Source organism: Rhinolophus sinicus, linkage group LG02 (assembly GCF_036562045.2).
Source record: "Rhinolophus sinicus isolate RSC01 linkage group LG02, ASM3656204v1, whole genome shotgun sequence".
In the NCBI taxonomy this organism is placed as follows: domain Eukaryota; kingdom Metazoa; phylum Chordata; class Mammalia; order Chiroptera; family Rhinolophidae; genus Rhinolophus; species Rhinolophus sinicus.
In genome coordinates, this window is record NC_133752.1 from 200,369,437 (window position 1) to 200,383,481 (window position 14,045).

General features: G+C 51.0%; 1 protein-coding gene across 1 annotated transcript in view; it reads left to right on the plus strand.

Annotated features, from left to right (window-relative positions):
- Window positions 1-14,045, plus strand: part of SELENOO (selenoprotein O) — a 17,239-nt gene continuing 3,194 nt past the window's right edge. The window contains exons 1-5 of the mRNA XM_019712320.2: window positions 1-624; window positions 8,994-9,197; window positions 10,359-10,539; window positions 11,194-11,324; window positions 11,693-11,973. Coding sequence (XP_019567879.2) covers window positions 47-624; window positions 8,994-9,197; window positions 10,359-10,539; window positions 11,194-11,324; window positions 11,693-11,973 — 1,375 coding nt within the window. The 5' untranslated portion in view covers window positions 1-46. The remainder of the gene's footprint in view (window positions 625-8,993; window positions 9,198-10,358; window positions 10,540-11,193; window positions 11,325-11,692; window positions 11,974-14,045) is intronic.

The following is a 14,045-nucleotide window of genomic DNA, read 5'->3' on the forward strand; positions in this document are numbered from 1 at the left end:
GGTGTCCGGTCGGGGCGGAGGGGTTTCCGTCGCAGCGGCGTCGCTTATGGCCTCTCTCAGGACCGGGCTCGGGACCTCGCTCGCGGCTGCCCGTGCTCTGTCGCTTCTCGGTTGCCGCCCGCCGCCCACCACCTGCTCCCCCTCGGCGGCCGCCTGCGGCACCGCCATGGAGCCGGCGCCCCGCTGGCTGGCGGGGCTGCGCTTTGACAACCGCGCTCTGCGCGCGCTGCCGGTGGAGACCCCGCCGCCGGGCCCCGAGGGCGCGCCGTCCGAGCCGCGGCCTGTGCCCGGGGCCTGCTTCACCCGCGTGCGTCCCACGCCCCTGCAGCATCCGCGCCTGGTGGCGCTGTCGGAGCCCGCGCTGGCGCTGCTGGGCCTGGGCGCGCCGCCGGCCGACGACGCCTCCCGCGAAGCGCGCGAGGCCGAGGCCGCGCTCTTCTTCAGCGGCAACGCGCTGCTGCCCGGCACGGAGCCCGCCGCGCACTGCTACTGCGGCCACCAGTTCGGCCAGTTCGCCGGGCAGCTGGGCGACGGCGCTGCCCTGTACTTGGGCGAGGTGTGCACGGCGTCCGGCGAGCGCTGGGAGCTGCAGCTCAAGGGCACCGGCCCCACACCCTTCTCCAGGTGGGCGCCTTTCCGCAGGTGGGCCGGGGCAGAGCTCCGGGCCTGAGGTGTCCTGACCCCGGGAGGACCACCCCACTTTCTAGGTGTGTGTTGGAGGGCGGTGCGTGCGCTTGCCCACAGAGCTTTGCCCCCAGTTGGGGGCGGGATGTAACTCTGGAAAGTTTGATCTAGGGACGGAGGACATGGTGGGTAGCAGCGTCCTGGCGGAGGGAACAGCTTGTGGGAAGGCCCTGAGGCCAGGAAAGGCCCAGGCCTCCTTCCCTGGGGGCCTGCTGCTTGCCTAGTGCCCCTGCCCCCTCTAGCCACCATAGCTCGGGATCCTGCTGACTGTCGTGTCAGGCGGAGTCTATGACGATCCCACAGCACTGGCAGCTGCCCGGTGCTCTGTTCTCACAAACCATTGAAGGACTTTGGACATGTGACACACTTGTGTTTACCGCGTGCACAGCCCAGCGGCTACTGCCCAGGGGAGCCAGGGTGACTTGTCAGGTAGACTCACACACAGCACAAGGCTTCCTCTAAATGCTACTTGGGCAGTCTGCTTCCCTCCGCTGTTCTCAGCATGTGCGTGTCCACTCCCAGTTGTCTGCTGAGCCTCCGGTGCCCTGGGTAGGGACAAGACCCCCTCCGATCTGCCCTCCCAGTGGACATTCTCCCAGACACAGGCTTCCAAGCACTGGAGGCCAGCCTTGTTCTGACAAGCAGTGTGGTGGGCAGTGTCAGAAACCTGTGCAGGAGCCTGAGGTCATCCAGAGCCTGGGTCCAGACCCAGCAGGATGCTCTTCCCACAGCTGCCTTCCCTCAGGCACAGACAGAGCCAACAGTCTGCTCTTTTCCACCAAGAAGTTCATCTATTTAGTTCATATTGTTGAATGCTTGTTGAATGGCTAAGAAAATACCAACGTTGGCATTTTACACTTAACAAAATCCTTAGGGCGTGTCTGTCCTCCAGCCACTCCTGTGCTCTCACCTCCTCTCCTTCCAGGGACAGTACACGGCACCCCACCCCAACCCCAGCAGCTTTTTCTCAGCTTCTCAGAATAGCTGGTTCTTTCTCATCGCCCAGTCTGCACACTTCTGTCTATAAAGTTTCCTCGTTCCTCCTGGCACCCCCACCACCCACCTCGAACACCCTGCCTAGAGCGGTCCTCACTAGTGGTCAGCGGAAGTTTCTGCCCCTTGGCATGATATGTAAATGCTTCTCCCCCTGGGGCCTGCTCAATCTGTGCACATCTTTAAACTTGATGTGTACATTTTGATTATTTTTGCTAGTTATAAAGACAAACGTTTTTGTGAGAGGAAATCAGCTACTGGAAGTCACTTTTTATTTTGAACACTTGAGTTTTAAGTCAGTGTTTCCAGACCTGAGGTCTGTTAGAATTTTTTTTTTTCCTTTAAAAGAAAGGGATCCTTTGGCCCTACTCAGCCGCAGATGCTGGGGTGCCCAACCCCAGTAACTCTTGGGGCTGAAGTGGCTTAAGGCCAGCTGCTGTGAGTGGCTTAAGGCCAGCTGCTGCTGGAATCCCCGGGTGTGGGTTTTGAGGGGTGGGCTGGTGCTTCTTCTGCCTCCTGCCTGCAGCAGGTGCAGAGCTCATCCTCAGCCAGGTCCATCCCAGCAGCTTGGCTGAGGACAGACATGGGCATGCAGGACAAGGGACTTGTCACGTGTCCCATCAGCCGTGTGGGGCCGGGCACCCTCTGAGGCCCTTCACCCTTGCTCTGTGATCATAGTTCAGTTCTGGCTTCTGTTTGGGGAACCTCACTCTGGGTAAGAAGACAGGCTTGTTTTCAGGTCATTTCTACCAGATCGAGATGAGCGTGGGCTATGGTGGCTCCTGCCAGTCAACATGGGATCTAGTTGGGCTAAAACTTGACTCCCAGGCCAGGGAGGGGTGGAGTGACATTTGAGGATGGATTTTGCTGGCACAGTTCCTTGCTCAGACCAGAAGGAGTTGAATAGAATACAGCTGTGGACTGAGAGTCACACCGGCCAGGAGCAAGCAGTCACCCTGCAGAGAGTCCTGGGATGACTTCCAGGCCCATTTCCAGTGGTGTCGCTCACACCTGGGATAGCTCCCAGGTAAGGGCAAGCCGGAGGCCTGTGGGGTCCAGAGCGCCGGTCTGGGCATGGTCTCTGCTTACCTCTGGCCTCTCTGACCTCACTCCGTAGTCCCGGACCCCAGCACCTCCAACCTCATGCTGGGCCCAGGTCTGGCCCCTTCCAGCAGAGGATATGGGCAGCAGGTACACCCAAGGTGCCCTCACTCAGCAGTAGTGTCCTGCCAGGTGAGACAGAAGTTGTGCTCCTTGTCTTCCCACATATCTTTGTTCTTAGAGAACTTTCTACATCATTGCAGATGCCTTCCTGCTGAGGAGAGTGCTGGCACACTGTCCTGCACCAGGCCTCACTCCCACATGCAAAGATCCAAACTCACTTTGTTGGTGTGTTTGCTAGATGGGGGCCCTCGGAGGTCAGAGTGTCCAGCCCCCTGATCTTCCAGGGAGGAACATAGCTCATGACATGGCCCTACAGGCCAGCCCTTCTCATGTGCTGCTACCACTTTCCTTTTTTAATTAAAAAAAAGGATTTCCAATCTGGCATGTAAGAAGCTTGGAAGTCACCGGTCCATTCTAACAAGTAAAAAGCTGAACAAACTGAAAAATCAGCACCTCTTCTTAGCTCCGTAAGAGAAGAGAGGTCACAAAGCAAACCTCTGTTCCCCAGGCTAGAGGGACTGATGGGCAGACACAGAAAACCACAACTTCCCAGAGCAGGAATCTCCACTGTAAGTGACGAAATGCTGGAGGCTCAGTGTGGACAACTCAGTTAGAAACTCCAGGGGCCCCACTTCTGTGAGTTTTATCTCCTGGAGCTCTATTTGTACAGTTTGTATGGTAAATAGTGGAGAAAACTCTGCTTGTACTTCTCACAGGGAGAGGGGAAAAGGAACCTTTTGAAACACACCAGAGCACTGTGCTGTGCAGGCCTGACCTGCTGGGGCTTCATCAGTGCCTGACTCACCCTGCTGAGCCAGCTCTGACCTTCCTGTCCCACCTAAAGGGGAAAAGGGGACCATGAAACATCCATGAAAGTCCACAGTCCAGAGCACAGGTTCAGTAAAAGACCTAATTGTAGGACTGTGAACACTAACCCCTGACCTACGCTCGTTACCACAACACTAATGTTCCTTTCATGCAGAACGTCAGGCCTGGTTAGCAACAGAAAATGACAAGGGACACCAAAAGACGAGAACACAGTGGGAAGAGGACAGGACAGCAGCAGAACCAGACTCATACGGCAGTGGTACTGGAATTAGCAGACTGGGAATTTAAAGCAACTGTGACTAATGTGGTAGGGCCCTATGGACGAAGTAGACAGCACGCAAAATGGGTGGGAAGTGGATGCAGAGAGGTGAAGACTCAAACAGAACCAGGAGAAATGCTAGAGATTTGTAGCAAAAACACAAACACAAATGGAGACTGCTTCTGATGGGCATGTTAGTGGACTGAACATAGAAGAGAAATAGACACCTCCAAAGATGAAAAGCAAGGAGAAAAAAGACTGAAAACAGAACCAACTATCCAAGGACTGTGGGAATCTACACATCAGTAACGTGTGACAGGAATGCCAGGACAGAAAGAATGTCAGAAACAGTTACGACTGAGAGTTTTCTCAAATGAATGTCATACCAAACAGATCCGGGAAGCTCAGAGAACACCAGGCAGGCTTAATGCCCCTGAAAACTACACCTTGGCTTATCATTCTCAAACTACAGAAAAGTAAAGATAAAAATAAAAATAACAACAGTGAGAGGCAGAAGTCTGACCTGCAGAGCACCAGGGACGAGTCACAGCTGCGTCTTCAGACACCATGTGAGTGAGGAGAGCGGGGTGAAATAGGAGACCCAACAGCCTGTACTCTAACCTGTGAAATGAAGGGGAGGGGTGGCTGGTTAGCTCAGTTGGTTAGAGTGTGGTGCTGATAACACAAATGTTGATGGTTCAATGGCCACATGGGCCACTGTGAGCTGCGCCCTCCTTAAAAAAAAAAAAAAAAAAAAACTGAATGGGAAGTAGACTTTCTCAGACACTCGAAGACTGAGGGAATTTGTTGCCAGTAGACCTCCCTTGCAAGAAATACTCAGAGCAGTTCTTAGGAGGGAAATTATGTGGGTCAGAAACTCGGATCCACTTAAAGAATATTGGAGAAGAAAGTGAAGGAAAAATAAAAACGTGATTTTATTCTTCATCTAACAGATAACAGTTTGTTCCAAATACTACGCTGTATTTGAATATATATATGTATGTATATGTGTATATATATATATGCACATATGCTTATGTATAAGTGAAATTGATGACAGTAATGATATAGGGGTGGGAGGGAGAAATTAGGATTATAAGGTACACTACCCATGAGGTGGTATAGTGTTATTTGAAAGTAGACTTGGATTAGTTCTAAAATCTAGGGCAACCACTTAAAACAAGTAAAAAAGAAAAAGTATAACTGATATGCTAGCAGAGAACTGATGAAAGTGGAGAAAATAGAATTACAAAATGCTCAATTAAGACTACAAAAGGCAGAAAAGGAGTGGAAGACAAAAATAGAAAACAATAAGGAACAAATAGAAAATAGTCACAAATATGGTAAAATCTAATGCAACTAAATCAACATTGTTTTGAACATCAGTGATCTAAATGCACTAATTAAAACAAAGAGACTGTTAGAGTGGATCAAAAAATACCACCCAACTGTGTGTTGTCTACAAGAAACCCACTTTAAATATGAAGACATGGATTGAAAAGTAAAGGGATGGAGATAAACATGCCACACAAACAATAATCAGAACAAGGGAAGTCGTCAGGGATAAAGAGGGTGTCACATAAAGATGAAGGGGTTGGTGCTCCAGGAAGAAATAACCCTTAATGTGTAGGTGCCTCACAACAGAGCGTCGAAATACATGAGGCAAAAGCTGATAGAACTGTGAGAAGCAAATGAAGCCACTGCCACAGCTGGAGGCTTCAACAGCCTTATCAGAAATGGTCAGATCCAGCGGACGGAGAACCACAATGGACTTGGTTGAACTCAACAGCACCGTCAATCAACTGTATAGAATGGGCATGTGTAGACGGCTTCACCCAGCCACAGCGGACCCACATTCTTCTCAAGGTCACATGGTACATTCACCCAGACAGACCACATTCTGGGCCATGAACACTCCTAATGCATTTAAAAGAAGAGAAATCATGCAGTGTGCTTTCTCAGAACACAATGGAACTAAACTAGAAATCCACAAGAGAAAGATGGCTGAAAAACCCCAGACACTTGGAGATTAAAATACAAACTTCTAAATAACATGTGGATCAAAGAAGAAATATCAAGAGAAGCTTTAAAATATCTTGAACTAAATGAAAGTGAAAACACATCTTAAAATGTGTGGGGTGCAAGGAAAGCAGTGATTAGAGAGGAATTTACAGCATGAATGCAAATGTTAGTAAATAAGAAATACCGAAAACCGATCATCTAAGCTTCTACAGTAGGAAACTAAGAAAAAGAAGAGAAAAGCAAATCCAAAGTAAGCAGAAGTAAATAAGAGAAATTAGAGCAGAAGTCAATGAAATAGGAAATAGAGAAAATCAATTAAACCAAAAGCTGATTCTTTGAAAAGATCAGTAAAATCAATAATCCTCTAGCCAGACTAACTAAGAAAGAAATTACTAATACCAGAAATGAAAGAAGGGACGTCACTATAAACCTTATAGACATTAAAAGGATAATAAAGGAATATTATGAACAACTCTGTGCTTACATATTTGATAACAGATAAAATGGTCCAGTTCCTTGAAAGATGTACTCTGCTAAAGCACATAAGAAGAAATAGATATTCTGAGTAGGCCTGTTTCTATTAAAGATATTGAATCAACAATAACCTTCCAAAACAGAGAGCAGCAGGCCCAGATGGGCTCCCTGCTGAATTCTCCCATTTAAGGAAGATACTATTTTATTAATTCTCTACAACCTCTTTCAGAGGACAGAAGCAGAGGGAATACTTCCTAACTCATCCTCTGAGGCCATCAGTCCCCTAATACCAAAATCAGACAAATACAATACCAAAGAAAAAAACCATAGAGACTGATATCTCTCATGAGCATAGATGCAAAAATCCTCAACAGAATATTAGCAAAGCAAATCCAACAATGTCTGAGAAAAAGTATACACCATGACCAAATGGGATTTATTCCAGGTAAGCAAGGCTGATTCAACATTAGAAAATTAATCAGTGTAATCCATCAGATCAATAGGCGATGGAAGAAACATCACAGATCATGTCAATAGATGCAGAAAAAGCATCTGACGAAACCCAGCACCCACTCATGATAAAAACTCTACACTAGGAATAGAGGGGACTTCCTCAAGTTGATAAAGAAAACCTCCAGCTAACATCTACTTAAGGATGAGAACCTCAGTGCTTTCCCACTAAGATCAGGAACAAGGCAGGATATCCTCTGTCACCACTGCTTTTCAACATCACACTAGAAGGCCTCGTGGAAGCAATAAGACACGAAATCAAAAGTATAGAGATTGAGGGGCAGATGGGTGGCTCAGTTGGTTAGAGCGCGAGCTCGGGGCAACTGGGCTACCAGTTCGATTCCCACATGGGCCAGCGAGCTTCGCCCTCCGCAACCAGAATGAAGTCAATGAGCTGCTGCTCAGCTCCTGGGTGGCCAGATGGCTCGGTTGGAACGCGGGCTCTCAGCCATAAGGTTGCTGGTTCGACTCCTAGACTCCCACAAGGGATGGTGGGATCCGCCTCCCGTGACTAAGATGGAACATGTCACCTTGAGCTGAGCTGCCACTGAGCTCCAGGATAGATGTTGGTTGGAGCGCGACCTCTCAACCACAAGGTTGCTGGTTCAACTCCCGCAAAGGATGGTGGGCTGTGCCCCCTGCAACTACAACAACAACTGGACCTGGAGCTGAGCTGCACCCTCCACAACTAAGATTGAAATGACAACAACTTACTTCACTTGGAAAAAGTCCTGGAAGTACACACTGTTCCCCAATAAAGTCTGTTCCCCTTCGCAAATAAATAATAATAATAATAATGAAGTACAGAGATTGAGATGGACCATCCATGTAGAAAATCTCAAAGCACTGACAAAAAATGAGCTAATAAGCTATTACAGCAAGGTTGCAGGATACAAAGTTACCATAAAAAGTCATTTACTATATACTAGCAATGAACAATTGAAATTCAAAATAAAAACAATAATACAGAAATAAAAACTTGCACACAGGTATTTACAGCAGCTTTATTTGTAATTGCCAAAACTTGGAAACAGCCAAGACGCCCTTCAGTAGGTGATAGACTGAAAACCTCCAGCCAGTCCATTTTTCAGATGGACTGAAAAATGGTCCAGCCAGACAGTGCAATGTTATTCAGCACTAAAAAGAAATGAGCTAACTGCCATGAAATGCATGTTACTATGCATGTTAAATGCATGTTACTAAGTGAAAGAAGCCAGTCTGAACAGGCCACACACTGTGTGATTCCAACATTCTGGAAAAGGCAGAACTAGGGATGGTAAAGGGATCAAGGGTTACAGGGGAGGGATGAGTAGAGGGAGCACAGAGCACTTAAAGTGGTGGAGTACTCTGCATGACACTAAATTGGTGGCTACACGTAACGCATTTGTCCGAACCCGTAGAATGTCCACCACCAGTGTACACTACGGATTCTGGGTGACAATGTACGTGCAGGTTCATCAGCTGTAACAAATATCCCATCTGGTAGGGGTGCCGATACTGGGGGAGGCTGTGCATGTGGGGGGGGGCGGGGCTATGGGAACTCTGCGCCTTCCGATCAGTTTTGCTGTGAACCTGAAACTGCTCTGAAAAAGTCCATTAAAAAATAATAATAATAGAAGCTTAGTGTAAAAACAAACAGTTGGAGGCATCTGAGCTTGTCAGGGTAGCCTGAGGTCCTTCCCTGCACTACAAACAATGCTATTGTGTGTGTGTGTTACTGTAAGTGCTTTTGTAAAATAAATTCGTAAAAACAACTGCAGTGTGTGTGATGTGAGGAGCGGGCTGGGTCCCGTCAGGAGGCTGGCGTGGCCTTCGCCGTCCTGGGCATTCATTCAGCCGCAGGCCAGGCCCTTGGGCTGTGGCTCCAGACCTGGGACAACACTGGGCCTTGCCATTGGCTGGTCTCGTGGACAGTGGATTTTTGACAGTGATGTCAGAGCTGCTTGTGAATCGTTTGTAAGCACCTTTGGTACGCGTTCAGTCCCTTCCCTGAGCTGCCCGAGCCTCGGTGCTGTGTGACGCCTGCCCGAGCGGCAGTGACCTCTGTGTTTGATTCCAGACAGGCTGACGGTCGCAAGGTGCTGCGGTCCAGCATCCGGGAGTTCCTGTGCAGCGAGGCCATGTTCCACCTGGGGGTCCCCACCACACGGGCCGGGGCCTGCGTCACGTCGCAGTCCACGGTAGTGCGCGACATATTCTATGATGGTAATCCCAAGCGTGAACCGTGTGCAGTCGTGTTGCGTATAGCTCCCACCTTCCTCAGGTAATGCACCCGCAGGCCTGTGTGCGCCACGTGCTTACGCACCTGGAATGCCCCTTGACGCTTTCAGGACCCTGGCCCGTCCCTGGGGCAGCAGAAGCAGAGTGTCTGGGAAGGAGACGCTTTGCACCACAGGAGGGACTTAGGGGCCAGAGGCACTGGGCGTGTTCTGGGTTGGGAGTGCCGTCCTGTGTGTGCACAGCTGGGCCGAGCCCTTGCACGCTGCCTATCCAGGTCCTGGTCGCCGTGAGAAGAGATGGGTGGTAGCCAGAGGACAGCTGGCCCGGGCAGTCGGGCTGTCCAAACATGGGGTTCTTGGAAGGGGCACATACAGAGCTGTTTCCTTGGAGTTTATGACAATGAACTTCATCAGGCAATGGCTCTGAGTCATGATGAGTAAGCGCTGTTCCACGCCTGGCATGCCGTCTTCCTGACCCGTTCATTAAACAGTCCTTTCTGCCCCCATCACCCATGGCACCATGCTCTCTGGTATCGAACCCAGAGTTGTCAGGAGGGGGCTCTGGCGACCTCGTGGCTATCCCGTCGTGTGGGGCCAAGCTGACCCTGTACATGTCAGGGCACCCAAGACAGCTCGGCTGTCACCAGGCCAGTCCTCTGGGGGATGGGAGGAGGCAGGGCAGACCCAGGGGCTCTCGCCACAGCAGCAGCACTGGCATTCTGGCCAGCCCTCCCCAGCTGTGGGCCGTCTTGGAACTGGTGGGCTGTCGAGGAGCCTACTCCCACTAACTACTGGCTGTAACCCCAGTCGTGGCAAGCAAAAATGCCTCCAGACATTGCTTTGGGTCCTCTGCGGGACATGGGACTCAATGGAGAGCCACTGCTGACCACTTACAGGCAGTGTCCACAGTAGACAGCTGACCCTGCTTGTCACTGCACTGCAGGATGCCCCTAGGTGTGGGAGCATGAGCACACAGCCCACTCATGCTTGTGGAGTTGGGCCAGGCGGCCATGGTCCCTGGGCTGTGTGGAAAGTGACCCAAAGTGAACCATGTCCGTACTCGCGTCATTGAAAGACTAGCCCTCTCTGGTTTTGTTTGCTCGCGGTGTTCTTCCCTCTGGAGGCTCCAGGCTCTGGCGGCTACATTTCTCCTCCTTGTGGGGCGGGGTCACTGCTAACCACTCAAAAACTTGGTCCCCCTCCAGGTTCGGGTCCTTTGAGATTTTTAAGTCCACAGACGAGCACACGGGGCGCGCAGGCCCCAGCGTGGGGAGGAATGACATTCGCGTACAGATGCTGGACTATGTGATCGGCACTTTTTACCCTGAAATCCAGGCCGCTCATGTGGGCGACAGTGTGCAGAGGAACGCTGCCTTCTTCCGCGAGGTAGGCAGGCCGCGGCCTCCTGCAGATGCGTGGGTGCTCGGTCTGTCTGGCTGCGGGTTGGGGGCCCTGGGTCAGCACCCTTGCCACCGGAAGTGGGCCCCTGTCACCCCCGAGTCCCCTGAGCTGGGCTCTCTTCCTTCCTGTCTGCTGAGGCGAGCGCCTGCACCAAGCGATGCCAGCCAGTGGCACTCAGCCCCCACCTGCATGGGTAATCTGGGTGGGTCACTCTGCCTCTCAAGCCTCCATCTCCCCGTCAGTAGATGAGAGGATGCTGCTGCCCGGTTCCTGGAGCATCCTCAGCTTCACGATGCGTGGCACGTGTGGGGCCAGTGTCTGGGCGCTGGGTGGGTAGGCCATTTGAGCCCCTTGCTGCAGCCCACAGAGTGAGGCCAGGCCCTGGGCCTGGACCTAGGGCAGGTTTTGCCTGAAGGTGTGGTCTCTTCCTCCTTTGCACGTGGTCATCAGCCGGGGCCTCGGCCATGGGAATGTCAAGGTTTTGTGATTTTTCTGGTGCTCCCTCCTTCCTAAACACTCTTAAGCGCTCTCCTGAATGGTTGGGTGCTGGCCCAGGTGACAGCGCTCTGGGCTGGAACCCTCAGAAGGCACAGCTCGCTTGGGGGAGGGACGGGAGCAACCAGGCCCGTCCTGCCACAGGTGACACGTCGTACAGCCCGGATGGTGGCTGAGTGGCAGTGTGTCGGCTTCTGCCACGGCGTGCTCAACACAGACAACATGAGCGTGGTGGGGCTCACCATCGACTACGGGCCCTTTGGCTTCCTGGACAGGTGAGCGGCCTGGCAGGAGAGGCCTGTGCCCACATGGGGAGCTGATTTCTTTCACGCCTGTTAAGGTTGCTGTTCCCAGCAGCAAAGTCCACTGGAGTGTTGGGTTTCAAGCGAGAAGTGTTTTTAAAGGGTGGCTGTGCTCCCAGGGGGAGGTGGACCAAAGGGGCAGGGACGGGGGCAGGAAGAGAGTGCCGCCTGGCTGGGGGCAGTGTGCGGGTGCCGCTTCCCTGCCCTTGAGGTGGGGCCGTTGGGGCTGCTGGCCAATTGTGTGGGCAGGACAGGGTCCTTGACGTTGGCACTTTGGGTGCCTCCAAGGGCCTGCACTGTCCCCTCTGGGCAGCACCACAGTTCCCTCACCCGTGTGGCAGGTACGACCCCGACCATGTGTGCAATGCCTCCGACAACGCTGGACGCTATGCATACAACAAACAGCCTGAGGTGTGCAAATGGAACCTGCAGAAGCTGGCCGAGGCCCTGGAGCCCGAGCTGCCCCTGGCGCTGGCCGAGGCCATCCTGGCCGAGGACTACGACGCTGAGTTCCGCAGGCACTACCTATACAAGATGCGCAGGAAGCTGGGCCTCGTGCGGGCTGCCTGCGAGGAGGACGCCGCCCTGGTGGCCCGGCTCCTGGAGACCATGCAGCAGACCGGTGAGTGCTGGCGGCCACACCACGCGGGGCTGTCCCCACTGTTCCCCTTTGAGCCACTTCTCAGCACACCGTCTAGTGACACTAGGTGCAGTCACACTGTTGTGCAGCCATCCCCACCATCATCTCCAGAAGTTTACATCTTCTCCAACTGAAACTCCGTCCCCATTAAACACTAGCTCCCCACGCGCCCTCCAGACCTACATTTCTACTCTGTCTCTATAAATGTGACACCTGTGGGTCCCTCACAGAAGTGAAGTCAGTGTTTGTCCTGATTTCACTCCACATCATGTCCTAAGGTCCATCCATGCTAAGGCTGAATAATGTCCCTTCCACGCGTGGACCACGCGTTGTTCATCCGTCACCATCAATGGACACAGGTTGTGTTCACCCGCTAGCTGCTGTGAACACAGACGTACAAATGTCAGCCCCTGTCCTTGGCTCCCCATTACACCTGGGGTGCGTTTCATTCACCGAGTTGCTCTGGCACAATGTGGGGCGGCCGCGGCGCGGCCCCCTGGGGGGTCCCGATCTCAGGGGAAGCGCTCCGTCCCTCACCGCTGAGGACGGCCCCTCCTGCGGGCCTTTTCATACGTGTCCTTTGTCCGGTTGAAGAAGTTTCCTTCTATTTCTAGTTTGAATTTTCACCATTTTGCCTGTGTTGAGATGATCACGTGCTTTTACTCCTTCAGTCATAATTGTCTTAGTCACGTTGCCCAAGTGCTACAATAAAGGGCCACCAATGGGGCCATAAACAATAGACATTTGTTCCTCTCAGTTCTGGAGGCTGCAAGCCCGAGGTCACGGTGCCAGCAGATTCTGTCTGTTGAGGACTCTTCCTCGTTCACAAGGGGCCGTCTTCTTGCTGTGTCCCTTCCTACAAGGGCACATGAGGCCCCACCCGCAGAACCTGACTGCCTCCCAAAGGCCCCACCTCCTCCAGTATCACTGGGGGATGGGGCTTCCATGTGTCAATGTGGAGGGACACCAACGTTCAGTCCGTGGAATGTCCCCTGCATGCCTAGGATAAATGCTCCTTTGTCATGGTGTCCTACCCTTCTAATAGACTACTGACTGCTTTGTTAATATTCTGCTATTGAGGATTTTTGCATCCATGTTCCTCAGGGATATTGGTCTGTAGTTTTCTTATACTTCCTTTGGCTTTGTGTCAAGACAATGCCAGTCTCATAGAGCAAATTAGAAAGTGTTCCCTCCTTTTTGTTAGACTTTGAGACGGATTGATGTTAATTCTTCCTTAAACGTTTGGTAGAATTCCCCAGTGAAACCATCAGGGCCAGAGCTGACTCAGTCAGCTTACTGACTCAATCTCCTTACTGGTGATAAAACTACACAGGTTTCTACTTCTTCTTGTCAGTTTTGGAAATTTGTGTTTCTAGGAATTTGTCTATGTCATCTAAGTAAACCAATTTATTGGTATACAATTGTTTGTCGTATTCTCTTGTAGTCTTTTGTTTCTGTATGGGCAATAGTTATGTTCTCACTTTGATTTCTGATTTTAGTTATTTGTATCTAGTATAGCTAAGTTTGTTGATTTTGGTGATCTTTTCAAAGAACCAACTCAGTTTCATTCATTTTTCTCTTGTTTTTCTGTTCACTATTCCATTTATCTCTGCTCTAACCTTTATTTCCTTTCTTTCTGCTAACTCTGGTCTTATTTTGTTGTCTAGTTCATTAGGTATAAGATTAAGTTATTGATTTGAGATCTTTTCTTAATTGATGTAATTGACATATAGCATCACGTTCACTTCAGGTGTACAACATGACGGCTCGATATTTGCATATATTGCAAAACAGTTACCACACAGTTGCAAACTATTTTTTCTTGTGATGAGTGAGACTTGCTCTTTTAATGTCGGCGTTTACAGCTGTGGCACCCTCCCCACCCACCCTCGCCTCTGAACACTGCTTCTTCAGTGTGTTGTCTCTGAGCATTTCCTAATTTCCCTTGTGATTTCTTTTTTGGATCCATTGGTTGTGTTAGTTTTCACTATATGTGTGAATTTTCATTTTTCTTTTGTGATCTCTAGTTTCATTCCATTGTGATTGGAGAAAAT